Genomic DNA, 24,291 nt, shown 5'->3' with positions numbered 1-24,291 from the left:
AACGTTCAAGAATGCATGTAGCCATTATTAAATTCGAGATACATAATGAGATACAGGGCTTTATTCAATTGCAGACATGATTCAACGTATTTTCAGAATTTTGCGCAAAGGTACATATCTTGAAGCAAAGTGATCCCTTGTGGCTTCATCTTCCCACTGCAATTTACGCCACCAACTTTTCTGTCCATTAATGTGCTTAAGACTGTTCCTTGCACTATTGGAATCAAAAGGGAGCTTTATCAGCTTTGGACAATCTGCTACACAGATTTCCTTAAGACAAGGAAATTGTAAAACCTGTGAGCATATGCTCCTTAACTTTGGTAAAGAATCTAGATCAACAATTTCAAGACTTGAAAAAACATTTTCTGAATGGCCAAATTCTTCACCTATGACTTCTTCCAAGGAGGGACAATTGTATATTCTAAGGATTTGAAGGCTTTGAGCACGAGTGAGCCAATTCAAGTTCAGCATGCCACACCCTTCAAGGGATAACTCACGGAGGCCAACAATGTAATCATGCTCAGTAAGCTTTGAACTCATGGGAATGCACTCTGTCATAGAACACTGTGATGATGGAGACCCCTTTTTCCTGACATGATCTAAACTTGAAGGAGAAGAAACTGACATGGATAATACCTCTAGATGTTGCATTTTTGTCAAAAGTGAGAACAATATAGTATGTGGCGTTGAAGTGAATGGAGAAAGTACTCTGAGATGTCTAATGCATCTTTGCAACTTGGAAGAGTTCAGTAATACTTGCATAGAAGAAACGCAAAAGAGAGCAATGCTTATGTCTTGAAGATATTCCAAGCATTCCAGTTCTTTCAACAACACAGCTTCCTCAGGTTCCCCCAAGGCAGGAAGAATAAACTGATCTTCCCATGGTAATTTGCTAAACACTTGCAATGACACCAAACTTGATATCAAATTCCTTGGGAAGACAAGCCTGTTGCAAATATAATTCAGCAGCAGGCACCTCAATTTTTTCAAGTTCTGGAGCTCCCTTGGCAATTTTCGTATGCCAGTACCTGATAGATCCAAATGCTGCAATTGAACTAACTCCCCGATGCTGGAAGGTAATTCTCTTACTCTTTTATTACCTGACAGGTCTAACACTCTAAGATGATTTGCAGTCAGAAAAATCTCATCTGGGAAGTTGGTTATCTCGGTATTTCTAACGAGCATTGTCAAGAGATTTGAGCAATCTTGTTTTCCTGATAGTTTCTGAATGCTTTGCCGCCACATTGATAGTTTCTCTACTTCTTTCCACTTTGCCTGATTATATGTTTCAACTGAACCACTGCTTGCACCATCTCTCACCAAGAACCTGGTGTTGGATCCATGATCACAAGCTAGCCACAAAGCCATGTCTCTGATCACATCATGCATCTTAATCCTATTTTCTCTCTCACTGTCCTCCAACAAACAAGCAAACTTCAAGCTTGCGATGATTTCTTCTCCTTGGATTCGTGCCTCATAGACATCATCACCAAATTCAGCTAAAAGACCTTCCCCAATCCACAGTTGAATGAGTTCATCTTTTCTAATATCATAGTCCTCAGGGAAGATGGAACAGTACAAGAAACAAGACTTGTGCGAGGCACTTGGTAAACTGTCATAGCTAAACTCTAGCAAACAATAAACATAGTCAACCATACCTGAAAATCTTGATGGATAAATCTTCAAAGTTCGTGCTGCTCGTTTCCATTCGGGGAGAGTCTTTCGAGCCATAGATCTTCCAACAGTGATGAGAGCTAAAGGAAGTCCCTCACACTCCTTGGCCACAATTTTAGCCAGATGAAATATTTCAGGATGAGAGTTGAGAGTTTCTTCACCCACTTTCTCTCTGAACAATGCAAATGCTTCATTTGGTGCTAAACATTCTACTTTGATGCATGTGTTGGCTTCCATGTTCCTGCAAACATCCATGGACCTTGTTGTGAATATTACTTTAGATCCATTTTCTGTATCAGGGAGAGGAATCCCCAACTTCAGAAGATCTATACGCTCCCATAAATCATCTAGCAGCAACACAAACTTCTTCCTCTTTAAAAAGTTGTATAAAACAATAGCTCTGTCATCAATGCTCTTACCACCCCATTTACCGACAGGAACATTTAATTTGTTTCCTATGCTTTGTTGAACACTCCCTACATCTGCTTCTTTAGACACCACAACCCAAATGACTACATCATAGAATTTTGTGGGAAGAAACTCATTGTTGAACTTTTTGAGCAGGGTTGTCTTTCCTACACCCCCCATGCCAAACAAGCCAATAATTCCCACATTATTATCATCAAAACGTTCACCAAGTTCATCAAAGGTTGATTCTAGACCTATTGTAACCTCCAGAGGGATTTCATCTACCACAGCATATGGCATTTCCTGAGCCACTACATCAAAGTGCCCTTTATCAATAAGTTCACGAATCTCACCTATTTTCTTACTTACAATCCTTCCCATCCTGAAGCTTGTCGGAAAATTTATCAAACATCTGATACGTGTTTCTTGAGCATGAGCAACTCTCTGCTGAATAGCTTGAACTTCTCTTTGCATGGCTTCAGCTTTAACCAACCAATCATTCACTTCATTCAGACGCCTCAGCTGCTGTTCCTCAGCCAGTTGAACCTTCACACTCACATCAACCCAAAGGCCTAGAAGGTCAGACGTCATGTCCCTCAAACAAGAAAGGTTCTCTTCATAATCACGGACGCAGGCACAACAGTCCCACAAGCGAATTATGATTTCCAACACTGGGCCTACGAAGTCCAACATGGATAGATCGAACTCAAGAAAACAAAAGTGACACAGAACAGAAAAAGTTATTGCTTGTGAAACCACAACAAGTGGAACAAGGAATTCAGGTTGCTCCTGTTTGGTCTTTATACTATGATATCCCAAAATAAAAATATGCTGCCAACAACAACCCTGTGGCGTGTTAGCAACCGAACAGACATATAACAATGGCTCTACGAGGAAGAAGAACTCTATGTCATTGTAGTATGCTCCATCGTTGTGGTCTAGGATTTCTTGGAATCCTGGTCTGTTTTTCATTGGTTCAAAAAGGTGGTGAACCTAACTTGACGATGTCTCCTATGAGCCTATCTTATACATTGCTTGATTTTTGTCATCATGCTTGGTACGTTCAACAGTACGAAAAGCTGATAATTGGCTCGTTAATTCTAGTTCACTTCCACCAAATTCTAGTGCTTGTTATTATCAATGAGTATAGCATAAAAAGTAAAAAATTCTTGACAAGCCCACCTCATTCTCATTGTTTCTCCCACCTATCATGTCATACAAGAGATTCACCGCACAGATTTGCTACTAGTTTTTTTAAGTGTGAGTGAGAAATAAAAGACTTAGATTAAGGCAGATTACAGTAATGTTAAGACACTTCCATGCACAGTTTCATTTTGGTTTTATCATAAACTTCATCAAATTAATCAAAATTAAATACAAAAAGTTTAACTTTCATTTTATGCAATTTCTACTTTTAATCAATTGGAAATTATTCTAAAATATGACTTTAAATTAGTTATTATAAAAAGCAATAATCTTTCTATAATGATTCATAGTTAAATAGCAACATGAAAAAATAATACACTTCCTCTCCATTAGACACTTAAAATTTTCTTAGACTTATGCATTCTATTATTAGACACTCACTATAATTCTATCTCTTATCTCATTTCAAAGTATATTTCACACCCTATATTCTTGTAATTAACTATACAAACTTCTCTCAATCATCTTAAATCATTTTGCAAATTTGATTTTTTTTAACTGAATATCAACCATCTTTTAAATCTATCTCTGAATTCGTTTTGTCACTCCTGCAAATATCATGAGAAACTTGTGGAGTCCAGAATAAACACATGAGAAAGAGTAAGAATAATAGGTTCAACAAGTTTACTGCATTCAAATTTATATTAGTTCAAGTTAATTACAGTAATAAAAATGAAAAAAAAAAAAAAAAAACAAGAATTTCTACAAAAACTAGAGATATCTCAATTTAGCTTAAGTATACTCAGAAGGCTAAACATTTTGTTTGAGATCAGCATTTTCTTAGTGCAGTGAACCAGAATGCTAAAATTGGAATTCTGATCCAAGCTCCATAATGGCTTTGGAATATATGCATTGTTGTTTGTTTAAAATATCTGCTTGCCCCAGCAACAATATAGTCTGGATCCATAATAAAATAATAAAAGTGTTTATTTGTATATAAATTTTAATTTTAACATATCAAGGGTAAGTTTTTTAAATATTAAAACTAACAATTTTTTTTAATAGTAAATAAGAAACTTTTATGTACATGAATTTTAATTTTATAGTTTTCTTATTCATGGTGACCATTGTTGGTAGTTCATCTACTTCACACTTTTGATGGAAAATAACTGTTTTCATTCTAAAACAATATTCACTTAACATAATTATTCTAATTTAAAGACAGATTTTTGAAATTCAATTTTTTTAAAATATATACTAAGATAAGTAAAAGGTTAAAAAAAATAATATTGAGTACCAAATTTGATTTATATTAATATGATCTGTTATTTAGTAGTAAATTTATTCATCTCTTCTGATGAGTCCTAAATCATGATATATGGCAATTAGCACATGCAAAGAGAAAGCAACAAAATCACCAACCCAAATGCTAACACTTTCATTCATAACACTTCACACAAACACTCTTCTCCATTTCCAGTCCTTTCACATTCATTTCATCATCTTCCTAATGACATTCAAACGCCTTCACACTCTCCTTCTCTTTCTCCTCCTTGCCTCCTATTTTTCCCATTTTGCCCTCGCCGGAAAGCGCAAGGTCCACATCACCGACGACTTGGACGACGTCTTCGACGACGAGGAGGACGATGCGTGGAAGGAATGGGGCAAGAAACCTCAACCCTCTTTTCCCCCCTCCGATATTTCCAAGATGGATCCCTCGCAGATTCAGGAGGAGATGAAGAAGCGCCATTCCGGACCTGTCATTGGATTCGTCAAGCTCCGACTTGGGGTTCGCCGGTCTCCGGTGAGAACATTGTTGGCGTTTTTTCTGTGATGATTAGCGTGTGCCCATTTGATATTGTGGCTGTATGTTTTCGAATTTTGGTTAAATTTGTGATCTTTTGTGATTTTGCTGATACCCTTTAGTCTGGCATAATGGGGTTGAGTTGAAGTGGGGATTATTTTCCCATGCCCAGTTCGTCTTTTTTAAAGGTCTAACTGATCTTTTAGTTTCTACAGGTTAAAAAATCTTCCGCTTTAGGCACCTATAGCTGTGTATCCATTTACATAAAAACACTCTTTTTAATTCCTACTCATAACATTTTTAATCCTTAGGGACTAAAAGAACTAAAATGACATATTTAGAGAATGAAAGAGATTAAAAATGATACGAGTATGGAATTAAAGAATTTTTTTTATGTATACAGACTAAAATTGGAAGTTTCTGCAACCAATAATAGAGTAATTAAACTCTTCTAAACAAGTTAATAAATAAAGATGAGCTCGAGTTTGAATTGAAGCTGTGGGTTTTGGTTGTGATGAATATCAATATGGTGGTTAATGGGTGTTTGGTGAAGTTTATTTATTCAGTTGAGCTAGAATATAAATTCACTAATAGTATCATAGCCGGTTTCAAGTCCGGGTAATGGAGGAGGGTGTGATAGATCCAAGGTATTCAACTGCTCAAAGTAGAACTTTCAAAATACCAATCACGGATCACCCACAACAGACTATGTGTGAATAATATCTCTTAGAATTTGGTCTTTAACCATACCCAATGGTGTCTTGCTATTCATGTAGATATGGATTTCGGATAAGGCTTTTGTTGTTGTTTGAATTTTAACTAAAATTTGACTTGCTCGTTGCTTGTTGGATTTTGGATAGGTAAGGCGGACTGAGGTTTACTTTCCTTGTGAAAAATTTATTGAACTTTGGAATATTACTTGGAAACGACTCCGAAAGTTTAGGCTGGCGTTGCACCTTTTTAGAGTTTGAGAGTGGGGATAAATTGGACTTTCTGATGTAGTTTCTAGTTTTTGTCCATGGTTTATTTGCCGGAATTTAATTTATGTATACTATCAGAGTAAAATAGTTTACACAGAGATCCAATAGGAACTTATTTTATCATCACATCATATTCATAAACAATTTGGACATGATAAAGTGGTCAAAACTTGATTAATATTTACGGAAAAATGTTTTACATTGACAATGTATATAAACGGAACTTTGTTTGTTTTATGATATACAATCAATATAATTAAAGATTAAGAGTAGTCTAAGAGGGTCTTGAGATTTTGATTTGTACTTGGTGCTCAGTATTTTTCTTTATGATGATGCATTGAGGTTTCTACTTGGAACTTGTGTGAATACTTATTAACATAATCTTTTTTGATGATTTTTATAGGACATGGTAGCTGAATTTGCCATGAAATGGACACATATCCTGAGAACTGGAGCGGTTGGAGTAAGGTTTATGGGTGTTGATCTGAATACAATCATGTTCAACTTGGAAAGCATCAAAGACTTGGAGGAGGTATTGCTCTTTACTTTCCTGTTTTAATTTATTTGAAATGTGAAGAATGAAAAATAGAAGAATCTACCTGGCTTTTTAATTTTAACAGCCCACGATCTACTGTTGTATTCTTAACCTCCCTGTTCAATTTAAAGTAAATTATACTGAATTTTAACCAATTACCTTTACCTTTTTGTTTATCTCTTGTTGTATTGAAAAACTAGTCCTGGAGGAATTAATAAGTTTTGTATACCCTTAGTTTATGATGCTTTCTGTTGATATGATTTCATACTCGTATCATGTTGTCAGTTGAAGGAATTTGTCTTGGACCAATCAGAGGCGTATGAGATTAAAATGGGGGATGAATTTTTTAGAAGACCTGGAGATCCACCTCTAGATGAAGTTATTGAGAAGCTCAACAGTGAGAAAGCGAAAGCAGAGAATGCTGATACAGAAGAAATTGATCAAAATGATAAAACGGAGTTGTAACAATCGGTATAATAGACATATTTCTATAGAAGTTGAGATAAAGCAGTTGAGTCACTCATTTTCAATCATTTTCAATGATTTACGAGTCTTCTTAAATTTTTAGTCCTTCTTTCCTCTTTTAATTACTCTGATAAACTGCTTCTCAATGAGAGTGAAGTAATAATCACCTTTCCTGCACATAGCAAGGCTACTAAATCCACTTTTTACTGGTAGAAATTTTGGATAAAGAGACTAAAATAATGGTATTATTATTTTTATCATTGCTAAGGCAAATCTTGGTATTGATGAAGTTGTTGCCTTGTGACATAACACTTCTACCCACTTACAAGAAAGGTTAGACATTACCAAGAATTTGTATCATCTATACTTCCAACTCACTTATAGGACACGAGTGATGCAGTTTAATAGGAAAGGAAACTACTTAAAAATACCTCATGAATTTTAAAGTGTAGCAATTTGTCGTTGCACATAAAGGAATGAAATGCTAGTAAGTATTTAATCCAATGTTTGACAATTTAACGAAGTCAGACTGCTATACCAGCTTGCTACTGAAGTCAGAAAGCTCAAGAACTTGAATCCTAGGGTTGGCTGCTGCTTCTTCTCTCTCTTTTTGAGTGTTGAAACCCCAATTCACTAATCCAAACAGTCAAACATAGCAAATATACAACTCTAGGAAATACAAATAATGCAAAACATAGAAACTGAAAGAAACAAATAGATAGCAGAAATTACAATTGGATAGAGAGAAGAGTTCTACCTAGATACAAATTCCAGTTATCCAACTCGGGTTCTTTGATGACATTCTTTAGGGTTGCAAACCTATCTTCCACAAAGCTGTTTAAAATTAACTTCGGTTAATTTCCCCTGAACCATACTATTAAATAAAATAACCCCTGGAAGCACAAAATCTTAACTGTAGCGTCAGCCCTTTGTGTTCTGGCATTTCCTGAAGCTTCTTTAACACTTTTACCTTGGGACTGTAGTTAGTTTGCGAAAAACAAATTTGTCAATGGAATGAAGCAATTCATAGATAAAAAACATTATAAAGTGCTTATATAAAGCACCACACAGCGCCTCAATTGGACCAAATATATCAAAATTTAAGACTAACCCAGTTCCTAAGCCATATAATCGTTCTGGTGGTAGAGTGACTCCAGCAAGCTCTCTTAGTAAAGCATCAGCAAAGCGGCCCTGAAAACAGATCAGGGGTAGGAGAAGTAAGTAGAGAATATAAAGTGATCAGAGCATGGCAATATCAAATTGTAATGACCTGTTTTGTGGTAACAATGTACACTTTTGAGCTTGCAAATCTCAATGCATCAGCAACACCAGGATATAGTCTAGAGGTAAATCACCCACAAATTAGCAACCAAGACATAATTAGCATGCAAAAGTTCAACAAATCTTGCAGAAACATTTCTAAAATTTGAACATCTATACTCAATGCTATCTGTAACTCTTAATTTAAGCTTCACTTGATTCATTTCAGTAGATGTAAGTTCTAAGAAAAGTTATCCTATTTCTTGACATTTAATTGGACTACCTGTTTGCTCCAATCCAACCAGTGAAATCCCTCTCCAGCCATTCATCTCTGACTTTCCCAAAAAGGTCTATCAGATCTTCTCTATTATTCTCATTCCATTCTTCCATAATAACAGGCTTCAATTTGAACCAGTTCTCCAGTATATCCTCAACTGCAAGCCCCTTTGAAACCTTTCAGAGAACTATGACATCAGTCAAAATGGCATCATCATAGACGATGACAAAAGTTCCTTAGAATCTGATGATAAGACTTCCACTTGTTAATAAGCGATAATAGTTTATACACTGATTATATATAAAAAGGTTTCACTGTTATTCAATAAAAATGATCACATATGATAAATTTATTGATTTTTACAAAAGTATTTAAAAGTCATATTTATCATTATTATTGTCTAATCACAAATACTTTTTACACTATCAATTTATTTGAAAAAATAAAGTATCAACGCTAAAGGTTTGCACCAAAAGTAATAATAACATAAATAAAATGGTAGGCTTTATATACTAACCGAAGACTTCCTGATGGAAGGAACCCTAGTCTCAAGCAACAACCTTACAAGTAGAAGAGTTTCATATCCAGTTTCAACAACTGGACGTACCTGACATGAAAAACTTCTATTCCATATTTAACATCTCATTTGTAGAAAGAAAGACAATCAAACTAGAATTTCATACATAGCAGTTGTCTTGAAAATGCAATTGTGCCAGTTCATACATTAACAAGCATTAATATTTATTTCTAACTGAAATGTAAATCTTTAGACTGAAGCAAATATGATCCTTATCTTAAAAACAAGTGATTGGCACAAAACTAAAATTATTAAGATGGTATGTAGTCGTGTAAATACAGATTCATTCAAAAGAATTATTAAATATGTTTTTAATGATTTAATTTTGATATGAAATTGAAATTTGTTGACGTTGAAAACTTTAATCCATTTTGATCTTCAAATTTTAAAAATAAATAAAAGTAGTTCTTTTAACTTAATTATGATAATTTTTTTTTATATGTCATGTGTTTCATATTAGTATTTAAGTTATTTATATTTTTGATACGTTTTCGCTTTAAAGTCTATTAGAAAAAACATTTTACATGTCAAAAAATTTAACACAATTGAATTAAAAGAATTATCTCTATTCATTTTAATATTTGAAAACCAAAAAATATCAAAATTAAAATATATCAAAGATTCAAATAAGAATAAATTTTAATTTTTTGTGAAAGTTCACGAACTAAAAATATAGTTAATCTTAAAAAGAATTTACTTATCACAAAAACTGAAAATGTTCATTAACCAATGGTTAATACTTTATTTGAACATCTATGCATAAATTCAACCAAAAACCTCCTAAGACAAATTCAAGCATAAACATTATCATGAATGTTAATAGTTTTCCTCAACTAAATTCAATCTTGTTCTTGTTTTCATTTCCATACTAGTCTTTCCACACCTATATAGTCAAAGTGGTCGATGGATTCTCAAAACATCATTCTCATAGTTAAAATGTGTTTTTGAAAAAGTTTATCTGAACTTAAAGAAGTGGTATCTGACCTTCCTACTAGTTCTTTTCAACTTATTTCAGTAAAGTTGACACTCAAACTTGTGAAGAAACTATCATTTTACTAGATATTATGACAAGTACAGAATTACGTTCTTTATCCAAACATTCTCAAAATTTAAGGAAAAAACGGAATAAACTAACAGCACAAAGCAAAACCAGCCATAAATTATTTACTGTAATCATCTGATCAACAATCCAATCTTCTATGGTTGAATCCACACCATCAAACAAGGAAGGCCATCTCAACTTGGCAGCCTACAAATTACCAACAAAGTAATCACAGCTTAGTTTTGAAACCAAAACCATACATAGACTAATAGTGATCATCAGAAACTTCAACTATTTTGTGTTGTTTTCCTCTTCCGTTTGAGATAAAGGGTGATAGAATGAACCTTGAGAGCAGAGATTGCAGTCTCCCCACAACTGTCACAGATAACTCCATCAAAGTCCAAAGCATAGAGGTGACCCATTTCCCTGTCTTCCTTCCAACGTTGCTAAACTTATCTGAATATTATTGTATTGTACTCTTGTTATGCAATTACCCACCATCCAAACAGGATTGAATTCTATGATACCAACTATCATTGAAATCAGGACACGTGCCAATCAACCAATTTTTTCTCTATTTTCTATTTATCTATTAAGAATGTTAATGTTATTATCTTTATATTAAAACAGATAGATTATTATTTACAACCGGTTCAAGATTTTTTTCGTATGAACAAAGTAGTCAATCTGTATGAAGTTTGAAATGTTTTAATGTGTGCATGGTGCTTATTTGACTTGCTTAGTTGCTTAAAAAATGAGGTCTTTGATATATGTGGCTTGCATTGGCTTATAAGTTGGACATATTCAACTGTGTTATATTACATTGGATCGTTTGCATGTTCAGTGAAAGTTGATTGCAAAATAAGGCAAAATATCCGTTGATATGTTAATTACCTAAAAGAAAAACTATTAGATTGAAATATGCATTTGTTGGCATTTGAATATGTTTAAGATGAACATATGGAATACTGTTGCATAACCCAAAAATCGTAATCTGCAAAAAAAGCATATTACAAGAGGGAACGCATTTGTGGTTAAAACTACACCAACGGATAAGGAAAAGTCCCACTTCTGGATGGAATATGCAACATGCTATGCTAGAAATATCTCCCTATATAATTTATCCACGTATTGTTGCATTAAACTATAATAAACTCACTCCTCTTTATCTGTCAGACTTAGTAGAACACATAAATTTAAAAATACAATTACTAATCTTTTTATTCAGTAGCAGCAAAAAAAAACAATAAAAACAGCCTTACATATATGCTCTGTTTGGTACAGTTAAAAATCAAAACATCATTTTCTACTTGGTTTGGTCCATCCTTTTGGGTTTGAGCTGAACAAAACCATAAAGGACTATGAAGTTTTTCCTACCCAGTTTTAACATACCAGTATTTTCCCCAAGAGATAAATAAAAGGGAACAAAAAGGTATTTAGTTTCAAAAACATCAGCTTGAGAGGATGAGAAGAAGAATACAGTACTCGGATTATAAATACAGTTTATTTAGCAGATATACTTGTACTGATGCTAAAGGAAGCTTTTGATTACGAACATGACGAACATCTGTACAGAATTTGTCGAACAATTTCAAATAATTTCTGTCAAAAGAAATAGTTAAATTCTTAATTTATATCTTTCTTACAGATTTTTCTATAATTTCGCTACTCGTTTGATGATTTACTTGTTTTAGGTTGAAATATGATATAATATAAATTAATATCTGATATGATATGAGCGTTTATAACTCTTCTCGACAATTCTGTTCAGTAGAAATATGTTATTGCTTATAAATGAGTTGGAAGAAAATAATTGGTTCAATTATTGACAACTGATAATTCGATGAAAACCCCTATTTTAACTTATTGCTGAAATCAGAGAGCTCAAGAACATGAATTCTGGGGATAGCTGCGGCTTCCTCTCTTTCTTGTTGGGTGTTGTAACCCCAATTCCCTGATCCAAACAATAAAGTTTATCAAGTACACTAAACATTTGGGAGGGAAAGGCAATAATGCACAACATGCGAACTTAGACATGATGAGGGAGGGTGTAAAAATCATAAACAGGCAGAGAACTTACCTAGATACAAGTTCCATTGGTCTAATTCAGGCTCTTTGATGACATTTTTTAATGTAGCTAGCCGGTCTTCAACAAAGCTGGTAGTTCAGATTAACTGGAGTTAATTTCTTTTGAACCATCTTTACAAGTAAGACAAAGTTCTATACATAATAATAGCCATAACCAAAATGCCATTATTTGCAGCGAAAGCACAATATCTTACTGTAGTGTCAGTCCTTGGTGCTCTGACTTCTTTTGGAGCTGCTTCAGAACCTCTACCTTGGGACTGAAGGTGATGTCAAAGATAATCCGGTAAAAGAATATCTCATAAAAATATAGAAAGAAAAAGAAACAAGTTAAATATAAATATTTTACAGCATTACTTTGGTAAAATATACTAACCCCGTTCCAAGGCCATATATTCTATCTGGTGGTATGGTCACTCCGGCAAGCTCTCGGAGTAAGGCATCAGCAAAACGGCCCTAAAATTAGAGAAATAAGTGTAGAAATTAATATGATGCGGTTTCATGGTATTGGGACAATGGCCCGTTATCTTTGTCCCCTCTTATTTTGCTTAATATTGAAAGTAAAATAGTCTATTGTTATTGTTAGGATTATTGTTCCCTTGCTTGGTCAAAGGGAAAAAAAGGTTACCTGTTTTGTGGTGACAATGTACACTCTCGAGCTTGCAAATTTTAAGGCATCAGAAACACCAGGATATATTCTGAAGACACAGCATTGTCAATTAATAATAGGAAATATCATTCATGACTTGGGCAGAGAGTAGGGAGAAATATATATATATATATATATATATATATATATATATATATATATATATATATTACTGCATATATATTATTAATTAGAAGAAAATATTCAATCAACAAGAATAGATCAATATCCCAACAATGTAACAACATTGTCTAATCAAAAGGATAACCAGAATTCAGAGCCTACACAAACTGATTCCTTCAGGAGTATTATCTATAAAGGGATTTGTTTGAACAAAAATGGTTCAAAAATTATTAATAAAAAAATGACACATGTCCTACTTCTCCAACATTCAGTCAATGACAATCCATTTTCAGGTCAGTCAAATAGTTGGCTAGGGATAGCATGTTCAACATTATTACACTGGCAATTTATTGAAGTGGAGCTTTAGCAACATATACTCTAACTTTATTCGATGCACACTTTACTATTAGTTAAGTTCTGTTGGAAATCTCAGAAAAATATGGGTGGGTGAAACTAATTAAATAAGGAACTGTACTATTTGATGAGTCTCGAAAAATTTAAGCCAACAGTAAAGAGTGAGCTTGAAAAAATAAGCTAGAGCGTGTATTGCTAGCTTTTCCCTTCATATAAACTGAGTGTTAATGTCCTCATGCTTAAGATATCTCTTCCTAATGCGTTAGCTTTCTACCATGCATCTGGTACAAATATAAGTATCAAAAGTTAATCCCCTGTCAGGAGTATGATTTGGCTATGGCTACCTGTTTGCACCAATCCAACCAGCAAAATCCTGCTCCAACCATTCATCTCTGACCTTTCCAAAAAGATCTATCAGAGCATCCCTATTCTCACCCCATTCTTCCATAATAATAGGCTTCAACTTGGACCATTTCTCTAGTATAACCTCAACCGTGAGCCCCTCTGAAACCTTGCACAAGAACTATGACATCAGTCAACAGGTCCAGAGTTCATTTGAAAGCAAATGCAGATTCAAGCTCACTGGCATGATAATAAACTATAAACCTTGTTCCGATGACAGGGCTTTTTTTAATATCACATCATTGGTACGGAATATCCACTGACTTGGTCAATGACTGATCTTAGAGACATGGTTTTCAATTGATAAGAATAACTGATGAGAAAAACCAAAGCAGTAAGCATTTTTACCCACCGAAGATTTCCGGATAGAAGGTGTTCTGCTCTCAAGCAACAGTCTCACGAGTAAAAGATTTTCATATCCTGTTTCCACAACTGGTCGCACCTAACACAAAAAAACTATGGAAGTTCGTCTTTGAACTGAAAACAAGTCGAACATGGTTTCATACGGAAATAGTCTTAAATTGAAAACACATAAAAGTTACATAAAAATATACTCATGACATCAAATAGTTTAATGATCTGAAATGAAAATTGATGATTGAAGCAATCAAGCAAATTTAATCTATTGCATTAAAATATGATAGTTAAATCAGGAAACCATGGTAATCAGTTCACCAAAAGAAAACACACAAAATGGTTTTCCTTCTAATTCACTGTAATGTTAGGAATACAAGTGTGAATTGAAAATCCCCCATTGAGTAAAAATGAAAAAGATGAGTGACATAAAAAAATAAAAAATAAAAAATCCATAAGCATCGAACCTTAAGAATTTTGTCAAGTTGCCCTTTGTGCGCATCTTAAGACGGGATCTTAATTTATCCCAGTTATGTTTGTGAAGTCTATCTTGTTACTTGGTAAGTCTACCTTCTAAGATAAACATGGCCTAATTTTATATATGAGAGAAGTTTATTTCTTTTAGCTTCTTATTTTCTTCTTCGTAAATTTAACCAACAAAGTCTAATTGCCTGATTAGAACATGGCAGATATTTGACACTTCATTCAAAATCAAAAACCTCTGAAGTACAAATCCAAAATCAAACACCCCTAGAATTCATCAACTAAAGTCAAAATACACGAAAATTCAAGACTCTATTGCTACCATCCAGTCATGGCTCCACTGATCACTACTCTTTCCAACCAATCAAATTACAAACCAACATAGCCAAACCAGAGAAGAGTTGCATGAAATCCATAACAACTGAAACTAAGTTGAATGAACTTATTATACTGTGTGCATCTGGTCAATAATCCAATCTTCTGTGGCCGAATCCACCCCGTCAAACAAACCAGGCCATCTCACTTTGGCAGCCTGAAAATATCCAAACAGAGAATAAATAATGATCAGTTGTAGTAGCATTATCATGAATTCACAGAGGAAAAAGCAATTGAAAATAAAAATGTTGAAAATTGTAAAGATTTTTAAATAAAAAACAAAAATTGTTTTGGGTGGAATGAAGAGAAGAACCAGCCTTGACAGCAGAGACAGAGCTTTCGCCGCAGCTATCACAGATGATTCCATCGAAGTCCAACGCGTAAAGTTCACCCATTTCAATCTTCCCCTTTTCAGTTTCACTGCAAAATGCTGCGTGTATTTCGTTTCCAACCAAACAGTTCCTTATTGTCCTTCGTCGGAAATCCAAACACGTGTCCACATAGATAGGGCTACTTCAATAAACCGAACCGAACCGGTTTTCGACACCTGTAAGGTTTAATTATGATTAAATAGTTATTTATTTGATAGTAAGAATGTGTATTAGTATATTTTGTATTTCATAGTTAAAAAGTATTTGAAATATTCGTATAAAAATTTTAATTTTATTAATTTTATCTGAATTTATTAATACAGTTAAATATATTATTGTTTTATTATTTGTCATCTTTGTTAAAAGAAATATTTTAATATATAATTAATTTTAAAAAAATTATCAAATATTTCTATTTTTTTAAATAAAAAACAAAAGTACAAAGTTTGTTTCAATATTAGTTACATATTATTTGTATTTCTTAATAAACAAATAAACGTCATATTCTAAAACTAAACGCATTTTTTATTTTTTATCTTTTATTAAGTCAGCTATTTTACAACAATGGAACAAGCAAGGAACTTGTTCAACATGTATGCTCACATACTCAAATTTTTCTGCAATGCTTTTTATAATGACGCTATTAAATATTCAGATCTAATTATGTTAGGCCATCAGGTCAAATTTTGCAGCTATGGATAGATTAGCTTATAGGTCAAAATGTTCTATTTTGACTATGGATATTTTGAACTATTTACACTTTTCATCATGTTACACGAAATGGTTAAATATACTTTATATTTTTATCTGTTTTTACATTTTTATTTAATATTTATTTTATAAAGTGTTAAGAGATTTTGAAAAAAAAATATTTAAAAAGCATAATATTCACACACAAAAATCATTAAATAGTAATTAAATTTAGAGATAAAATAATTAATCATTATATTGATTAAATTATAAATCAAAAACAATTTGAAAATCTAAAATAGTTTTTACTATTAATAAATAATAATAATTGATTTGTGAATTATAATTTAAATTGGTATATGATATTAATTATCAAGGCTTTAACGAGTGTAATAACATATATGTTTTTCTTTACTACATTCTATGGACTTTATCATATATTACAGGGTTTGGTGGTTCGAAATTAATTTGGCAAAAAGATCTTGTCTCTATAAAGAAGTTAATCGTGTGAGAAATTCATCTTATAGTAGGGTTAAAAACCTTCTTTCGCTTTTGTGACATGTAATGTATCCTCCCTTCATTCAAAGTAGAGGGTGAGTCTAATATGACACATGGTGGTCCGAAATTAACTTGACTTGGCCAAAAGACCTTGTCTCCATAAAGAAGTCAAGCGTGTGAGAAATTCATCTTATAGTAGGGTTAAAAACCTCATTTCGCTTTTGTGACATGTAATGTATCATTTCTTCATTCAAAGTAAAGGGTGAGTCTAATATATCAGTTTGACGCATGGGACTTACGTCGTCAATTTGTGGATCTCGATCTTACACATTAATCTCGTAGGCTAATCGTTCTACTTAAAACAATCATTTTATCTTAGGCCTCATTGCTAGAAATGTTCGACTTCAAAATTACACACTAATCTCATAGGCTAATCGTTCTACCTAAAACAATCATTTTATCTTAGGCCTCGTTGTTAGAAATGTTCGTCTTCAAAATCATATGTGAAACTTTTATCTTATTCAACTTCTATGGGGTTGAAGGTAGGCCCAACCCAAGTTTTGTGTGGTTAAGATTGTTGTACATGGCCAATTAGATAGTTAAAATTTTGATAAATAATCTTAAAGAATAACTTAGACTCTAAATCACAAATAAAATATATTTTTTTTAGATAGTAATAGTTTTAAATTTATAAAATAGTATTTAATCAATACAATGAATAACTTATTTTATCTATGATTTTGATTATTGTTTAATGATTATTTTAGTGATTATTCAAATATTTTCACTTTTAAACACATAAAGAAAAGTAAAAATTAGAATTAAAATAGTAAACGAGACCCAAATTTTGTTGAAATTATCTTTATTTTCTTATATTCCATCAATCATATTTTTTATTTCTATCTCAATGACGCATGGAACTTGTGCCGTCAATTTATAGATTTTAGTTTGATCACTAATCTCATAATAAGTGAATCATCTTATTCAAATCAATCATTGTATCAATTCATAAGTCTCATTGTTGGAAAGGCTCGATTTCAAAACCTTACATGGAATTTTTTCTTCTGTTCAACTCTTAAGTAGACTCAACTGTGATTAAGACGATCATATATAATGACTCGAATAGTTATAATTTTAATAGTTTTAAAAACTAATTTAGATAATATTTTATCAATAATAAGAATTACTTTAGATATTGATTATTTTTAATTTATAAAATTATATGTAATTTAATCAAATAAATAATTTATTTCATCTTTAATTTTAATTATTAGTTAAGGATTGTTTTAGTGACTATTTAAATACTTATACTTTTTCTCACACACATAAAGAAAAGTAAAAATTTAAATTAAAATAGTACCAGTCCATATTTTCTTCAAATTACCTTTATTTTCTTTTACTTCACCAATATTCATCTTATTTCTATCTCAAAACTAAACAGCATACACAAACTAATATGCAAATTGTTAGAAATGTTTAATATAATAAATAAATAACACATTTTACTGTTACTCATAGACTATACGGATAAATGTTATTTGTGAATAAACGGTTTTTAATTTTATTATATGTATTTTATTTCAAATAAGATTTATTGTAACTACTGAATCTCTTTTTTCAGTTTATAAATATCATTTATTTGCATAGAAAAATTATACAATAAATACGTAAAATTATAGAGTGTTTTTTGTATTTTCAAGTCTTTTATATTATATCCACTTTTAAGACATTGATGTTCATACAATTAATCTTAAGAATGATTATATATTGAGAAGAAAACATATCATTTTTGTTTTGTCATATACAATGAAATTATTTTGTCTATAAGTTAACCCAAACTATTTTTATTTTTTTCTTAATTATAATTACATCGTATTTTTATTATTATTTGTTTGACTGGATAATCTTCTATTATTTATATCTCTATCTTATTCTTATAAAATCATTATTTGTTTTAGTTATTTTTCCAACCATTTAAAAACAAATATTTTAAAAAATGTCGTGAAAGTGTTTATAGACTTTCGTTGAATAAATATTTATCATTTTCCAATGTACACGAAAAAAATTTTAGACCAATGAGTTAAGTCTTTTAATTTTTAAAACAATTTAACTTATACTTTTTTACTATTTTACAACTGTAAAGAATTACAACTAAATAATAAGCTTAAATACGAAAGAGATTAAGGCAACACATTTTTAAAATTAAAAAATAATTAATTTTTAATTTAGAAATGCATGTATTAAATAGAATAGGTGTCACACTCCATTAAATATTCCACTAGAGTACACTTGTCATACCCTTCCAAATTTCCCATGTTAGTGGGAGACAAAATCTCTCAGCCCATTTAAATCCCCGCTCTTGGAAGACGTGTGACAGTTGAGGGAATGTGGCTTTCCGTGAAAGCCATGTGGCATGTAGGGAGTGGACCGAGCGTCCTTTTTGGTGGCCATATTTAAAGTGGGATTTTAAATTCGGCACCACTTTCTGTATTACAACCTTTCTTCTTTCTCAAACTCATTTTCCAGAAACACCATTTTTCTCCTCCTTCTCTCTAGACCTTCCAACTTCTCTCTAAATTATGACCATCATTTCTCCTCCGATCATCAACTTCCTTTCAGATTAATTACTCCCGACGTCAAGCTCTTCAAATTGCACCGATCAGATTTTCGTTCTGAACCGGTAAGTGTTCTGGCTCTTAAAGCTCCTCTCTGTTCTTCCATGCATGCCCACTTTAAATTTGCATGTGATTGTTAAAGTCATTTCTCTGAACTCGTTATCTTGTAATTAAACCTAAGACCTTGGAAAACTTAGAAGTAGCTGCTGTCAAGAACCTTAGAAGTTTAGCTAGAATTAGAGGTAAGGGAAGCTTATAAGATTTAATTATGATTTCTTTGTATGATTGGATGCATGATTTAATGTATGTTTGATGATTTTAATGATATGTTGGAATATTGTATGTTGTTGTATGATATGTTTGATTTTAGTTCTGTACTTAGTGTAAATGTATTAAACTTAGAGAAATTCTGGAATCTGTGATCGAAGGTCATTAGGACCGTTCGGTCTTGACTGAATCCTCTTCCACAGAGAACCAGTTGATTACTGATCAACCTTGTTGATACGCGGGGCCCAAGCCCAATAAATAAAGAACAACCCAAAATCAAGGAGAAGGGTAAACAAGGCATTTCCACAACATGGAGGGGTGAGTTTAGCACAACAGGAGGTGCACCAGTAATCCTTCCCAAATTGGAATGTTGTCACATACTTTTATAATGTAAAACGTGTTAAATTTGTAGTCTTCTAGAAATCAGCACATTTGGCACATGCTTGTACACGTGGAGTCTGATCCACACTTCACGGACACACCTTAAGCACCGGCCAAGGATGGTGAAGGCTATAAAACTCACCTTGGCTGCACCATGTAAATACTTTTGGATGTTATATGAATTTGATTTGCTGATGCATTTCCAGCACACCGAATTCTCCCAAAAGTCTACTTCTCTTGAGCTTTCCCTTTCCCATCTAGCTTCCTCCCAGAAGGAAGGCTGCCTGAGCTAGTTTCATATCCATCTAAGCTCCTCATCCACCATCTAAGCCACTGAAACATCTCTGTTCCGCTGCTGCCAAATCATAAGCACTTTCATCCGCTTCCTCTGGAACAGTTTCCAACTCCTTCCGCTGCATTCAAACATTACCTCTGTTGGAGCATCTGTATCACTTATGATACTCATAATTAATTGTTATCTACTTTGCTTAATTTGGTCCTTTTAATGAGTCAAAAGTCTTTTTTTTCAGTTTTAATAGATATTGTATATTTCAAAACGTCCGGTCATAAACCGAGCATTCGGTCATACAAATGCTCGGTCTTAGACTGATACTTAACTTATGAAGCATTCAGTTTCATATTATTATTACTAATCCAAAGAACGTTCGGTCATGTGGAGCACTCGGTCATAGATCTAGTGCTCGGTTTTATGAGATGCTCGGTCATAAACTAGTATTGCTATGATTTAAAGTACTCGGTCTTACACCAAGTACTCGGTCTTGAAGTGCTCGGTCATAGACTAGCCTTTGGTCATTTTGGTACTCGGTCTTATACCAGCACCTGATCTTTAAAGTACTCGGTTTATAATATTAGTTATTTGGAAAAGTGCTCAGTCTTATATTGACACTTGCTTTCCCAAAGAGTGTTCGGTCTTGTACTAACACTCGGTCTATTGAAGATAACTCTTTTACTCCAAAAACATTTGGTCTGAATTATATGGTACTCGGTCTCACTAAAGTTTAACTCGGTTGTTGAGCGTTCGGTCATGTTCATAAATCATTTGTATTCTATCAGTTTTACTTGGCATTGTATAACACTCAACCCTTCTCGATGTTAGACCGTTCGGTCACTTACTAAAGTATTGTTGATACTCCATTTTCCCTTCAGTGTTAGACCGCTCGGTTATCCCTTTAACTTTTTGTCCTTCTGAATGTGATAGTGTGTACTTTGTTTAAATTAGTTGAATTTGGTTAAGTAAGAGAATTCCAAGGGAGGAATGTCTCAGGATTGGTGATGGTTGGTAAAGTATGAACATGGTCAGACTCTGCTGTCATTTTGTTCCTGATATTCCGTGATGACGCTTTCTCATGTAGAGAAAGGTTATTCATGCGTGAGAATGACAGGAGGTTCGCGGTCATAAGACCAGATGGTCGTTGTAGGACTAACCTCGGGTGGCAGCTGATGAGTTATGCTAGCTATTACACCATACCGGGTGCTAGAAACGTCGAGCTACATGGTTCATACAGTCCGGACAGTGTCAAAGTGGTCGGTTATGATAAGTTGAACGTTCGGTTTATACAAATATGCATGTATGAGGATTTTATGAATGTAATGTTGATTGTACTGTTCGGTTTTCATGTTTATATATATGCTGAAAATGATTAATTAAATTTACATAAGTTTACCTTTATATTTTCTGTCATTGTCTATATTGTCATTCGGTATTTGGTCGTTCGGTGTTTGTTCTTTTCACTATGATGATCATCCTTTGGGTGTGAGCAGAAGGTGTTATTGAAGATACATTGGAGGACGCTCTGTTGACCGATCAACCTGTAGATATTGTACCTGAGAGCAGTGCAAGATCGTCCGATCCTTAATTTAGATTTCTCTTTCTTTGTAATGTTTAGAGTACCATTCGGTTATTTTATTTTTGTGAAACCGTTCGGCCTAACATTTTGTATCACCGTTCGGTCTTAGTGAACCCTTGACCGATCGGTATTATCTGTACATTTTGTTCTTGTAAAAAGGTTCAAATTCTATATGAAGTTTATGTTCCTTTTCTCTTTACTTGCTCACTCATCACTCTTTTCCTTTATTATTTATGTTAACTCCTAGAATAAATTATAGCTTTTGTTATATAATTATTGGGATGTTACAATAGGTGGTAAAGTAATACGATTTTGCATTCTTATTATTACAAATAACAATATTATTATTTGTAATATTATCTTATTACAAATAATAATAATAATTTTAAATTTATATGTAAAATATATATATTTTTTACTTTCATAATAAATATATTACAAATAATGTGTGTTTTCTTGCTAAGTAATTTACTACGGATCTTGTCATCTAGTATTATTTCAAAGTCATTGATGAAGAAATCCAAATAATTTTTGTTATTCGAACTTGTATTGGTATTGTATTAGAATTCATTCACAGTGTATTACGGCTAGATTTTAATAAAAAAATATTTCTTAACGTGGACCTGCTAACATTTTTTTTCTCAAACATTAATATTATGTAATAATATTGAGTGACCGATTTATTTTAAAATTAATTAAACTTTGAAAATTAATTAAACTTGATTATTGAAGCATGGAGTTATTTTAAAAAGAAATTTTGGCGTTGAGAATATTACAAAAATTCTATGTCCTCTCAATTACAAAGAAGGGTTAAATATGCTTTTAGTCCCTGAAGTTTCACTGATTTTTGGTTTTAGTCCCTGCATCAAACATTGATGGCATTTCATCCTCTTAGTATGGAAACATGTATTTTTGGTCCCTAAAAATAGACGGTGTTAAATTTTTGCTGACATGACTAACGGCACTTCCAGGTCTTCAGTATACACTGTTTCCTTTTTCTGAAACGTGGCATCTTTGACTTAAATGTTTGATTTTTTTGCAACCCTTTTCCCCGCCCCTCGCCGACACCAACCTCCCTGCCGAACTCTTCTCCACTTACAGCACCGTCGATCACGCCCTCGTCACTCTCCTCACCTTCGATTCCATGGTCTATCTCCACCATCTCGCCTCTTCCCCCTGTTTCTCCCTCCACCTCTGATGGAAGCTCCCTTGAAACAAGTCTGCAGTTTAGAGAACAACTGGAATAATACAAAGGAGACACATTGATAAGATGTGCAAAGACTCCGGTCTGGTGGGTACATAAAACCTAAACGGATAGAAAAGAGACACATTATTTGAAAACATGCTTTGCTTTGGTAAAACTGTTATTTAGATGTTGAATATCTAACTAATGCAGAGTGGTTGATGCTAATCCAAAGATCAACATAATTTACCAAGAAAGTTATATTATTACTTTTATAAAAGTGAATTCTTAAGCCAATAAAATAGTCGTTCAGATGATTGGACAATCAGAATCTATTTAAACAAGTCAATATTGTCAAAATATTTATACCAATTGCAGTGTGGAACAAGCATATATTGCTTTTCACCCTTTTGTGAGCTTTTTGATAAGTATGATTCAGAAACTACAGAGAGAAGATCTTTCAACTCAATTGCAGTACCCATAAATGTGATTTGACCATCTGGATGAACTGTGATCTTTGAAGAAAGGGCTGAAGCTTGAACTAAATGCAGTAAAGGCTTCCGAATAATGAATTGATTACTTGGATAGATAAGGGATGACAATGGTTGCTGAGATTCACCATTGCCTGACAACTGCAATTTCTTCAAATTCTTCAAATTGAATTTTATGGCTGGACAAAGTGCAAACAACAAGTAAATGAGGCAAATTCTGCACTAAAATGCTGAAAAATGAATACGCAGTGGTGAAAATGAATGGTAATGTATTTAAGGTGTAATTGAGGCTTCAAGCAAACTTATTTCATCAAATGTAACATGTTTAAACACTTAAACAGTAAAGAAGGTGACNACAACCGAATATGATAAGCTCACTACCTCAGTTAGAGCAAAGTCACGGCTTTAAGGTGTGAGTTGGTGAAATGGTGCAAAGGTGACCAAATGAGCAGTAAGCAAAGGCTGTAATTGACCAAATAAACTTGCTGAAACAAAGAGAATGCACCTACAGCCACAGAATCTCAAAATAGTATAGTAATTACCAAATTATGTAGTAAAAAAAATGGCTAAAACTACACTAAATTGGTGGCTGGAAAACCGGAACAACAGTGGTCAATTTGAAATGCAATGATTCAAATGTGTAGCTAACACTTCAAACAAGTGTATATCACCAATTGTGATATGTGTAGCCGATAAAACAACAAAGAAACTTATCAGCACAGAAAATCACTAGTGCAGTGGTGAATTTCAGTAAATGCAACGGTATAGATGATGATGTTGTACAAAGGCTAGAATAAGGTCAATCCAACAATGCATACAAGTTTCAAATGATGAAATACACTTTCACCAACAGTTACAAAGCACAAAAATTCACCAAAACTCAAAATCACTATGAGAGTTGTGAATTATGCAGCAAAGCATATAAGACAGGGCG

At 33.1% G+C, this 24,291-nt stretch overlaps 4 protein-coding genes across 5 annotated transcripts; 1 reads left to right on the top strand and 3 right to left on the bottom strand.

Moving 5' to 3' along the window:
• Positions 1 to 81: 81 nt before the first annotated feature.
• On the bottom strand, positions 82 to 3,054 carry LOC106758404 (probable disease resistance protein At5g63020). Its single transcript, XM_014641332.1, has one exon. It carries the CDS (start codon positions 3,052 to 3,054, stop codon positions 82 to 84), a length of 2,973 nt encoding a protein of 990 aa, XP_014496818.1.
• Positions 3,055 to 4,617: 1,563 nt separating this feature from the next.
• On the top strand, positions 4,618 to 7,189 carry LOC106759511. The gene is made up of 3 exons (XM_014642711.2): positions 4,618 to 5,032; positions 6,416 to 6,544; positions 6,833 to 7,189. The coding sequence occupies exons 1-3, from the start codon at positions 4,655 to 4,657 to the stop codon at positions 7,010 to 7,012; spliced, it is 687 nt and encodes a 228-aa protein (XP_014498197.1). The 5' UTR covers positions 4,618 to 4,654; the 3' UTR covers positions 7,013 to 7,189.
• Positions 7,190 to 7,291: 102 nt separating this feature from the next.
• Positions 7,292 to 10,654, bottom strand: LOC106759510. The gene is made up of 9 exons (XM_014642710.2): positions 10,513 to 10,654; positions 10,295 to 10,375; positions 9,067 to 9,156; positions 8,556 to 8,725; positions 8,283 to 8,352; positions 8,124 to 8,203; positions 7,927 to 7,989; positions 7,770 to 7,846; positions 7,292 to 7,645 (listed from the first exon to the last, which is right to left on the bottom strand). The coding sequence occupies exons 1-9, from the start codon at positions 10,588 to 10,590 to the stop codon at positions 7,545 to 7,547; spliced, it is 810 nt and encodes a 269-aa protein (XP_014498196.1). The 5' UTR covers positions 10,591 to 10,654; the 3' UTR covers positions 7,292 to 7,544.
• Positions 10,655 to 11,876: 1,222 nt separating this feature from the next.
• Positions 11,877 to 15,467, bottom strand: LOC106758101. Of its 2 annotated transcripts, none has more exons than XM_014641021.2 (9): positions 15,307 to 15,467; positions 15,070 to 15,150; positions 14,134 to 14,223; positions 13,724 to 13,890; positions 12,882 to 12,951; positions 12,630 to 12,709; positions 12,451 to 12,513; positions 12,249 to 12,325; positions 11,877 to 12,122 (listed from the first exon to the last, which is right to left on the bottom strand). In XM_014641021.2, exons 1-9 carry the CDS (start codon positions 15,358 to 15,360, stop codon positions 12,022 to 12,024), a joined length of 783 nt encoding a protein of 260 aa, XP_014496507.1. In that variant the 5' UTR covers positions 15,361 to 15,467; the 3' UTR covers positions 11,877 to 12,021. The 2 variants fall into 2 exon arrangements, with proteins under 2 accessions (XP_014496507.1, XP_014496505.1); XM_014641019.2 differs by having other exon boundaries at positions 15,311 to 15,467.
• Positions 15,468 to 24,291: the final 8,824 nt, after the last annotated feature.

The sequence above is a fragment of the Vigna radiata genome, chromosome 4 (genome assembly GCF_000741045.1).
Source record: "Vigna radiata var. radiata cultivar VC1973A chromosome 4, Vradiata_ver6, whole genome shotgun sequence".
Classification (NCBI taxonomy): Eukaryota; Viridiplantae; Streptophyta; class Magnoliopsida; order Fabales; family Fabaceae; genus Vigna; species Vigna radiata.
The sequence above is the reverse complement of the archived record's forward strand: the minus strand, read 5'-3'. Positions and strand labels throughout refer to the sequence as shown.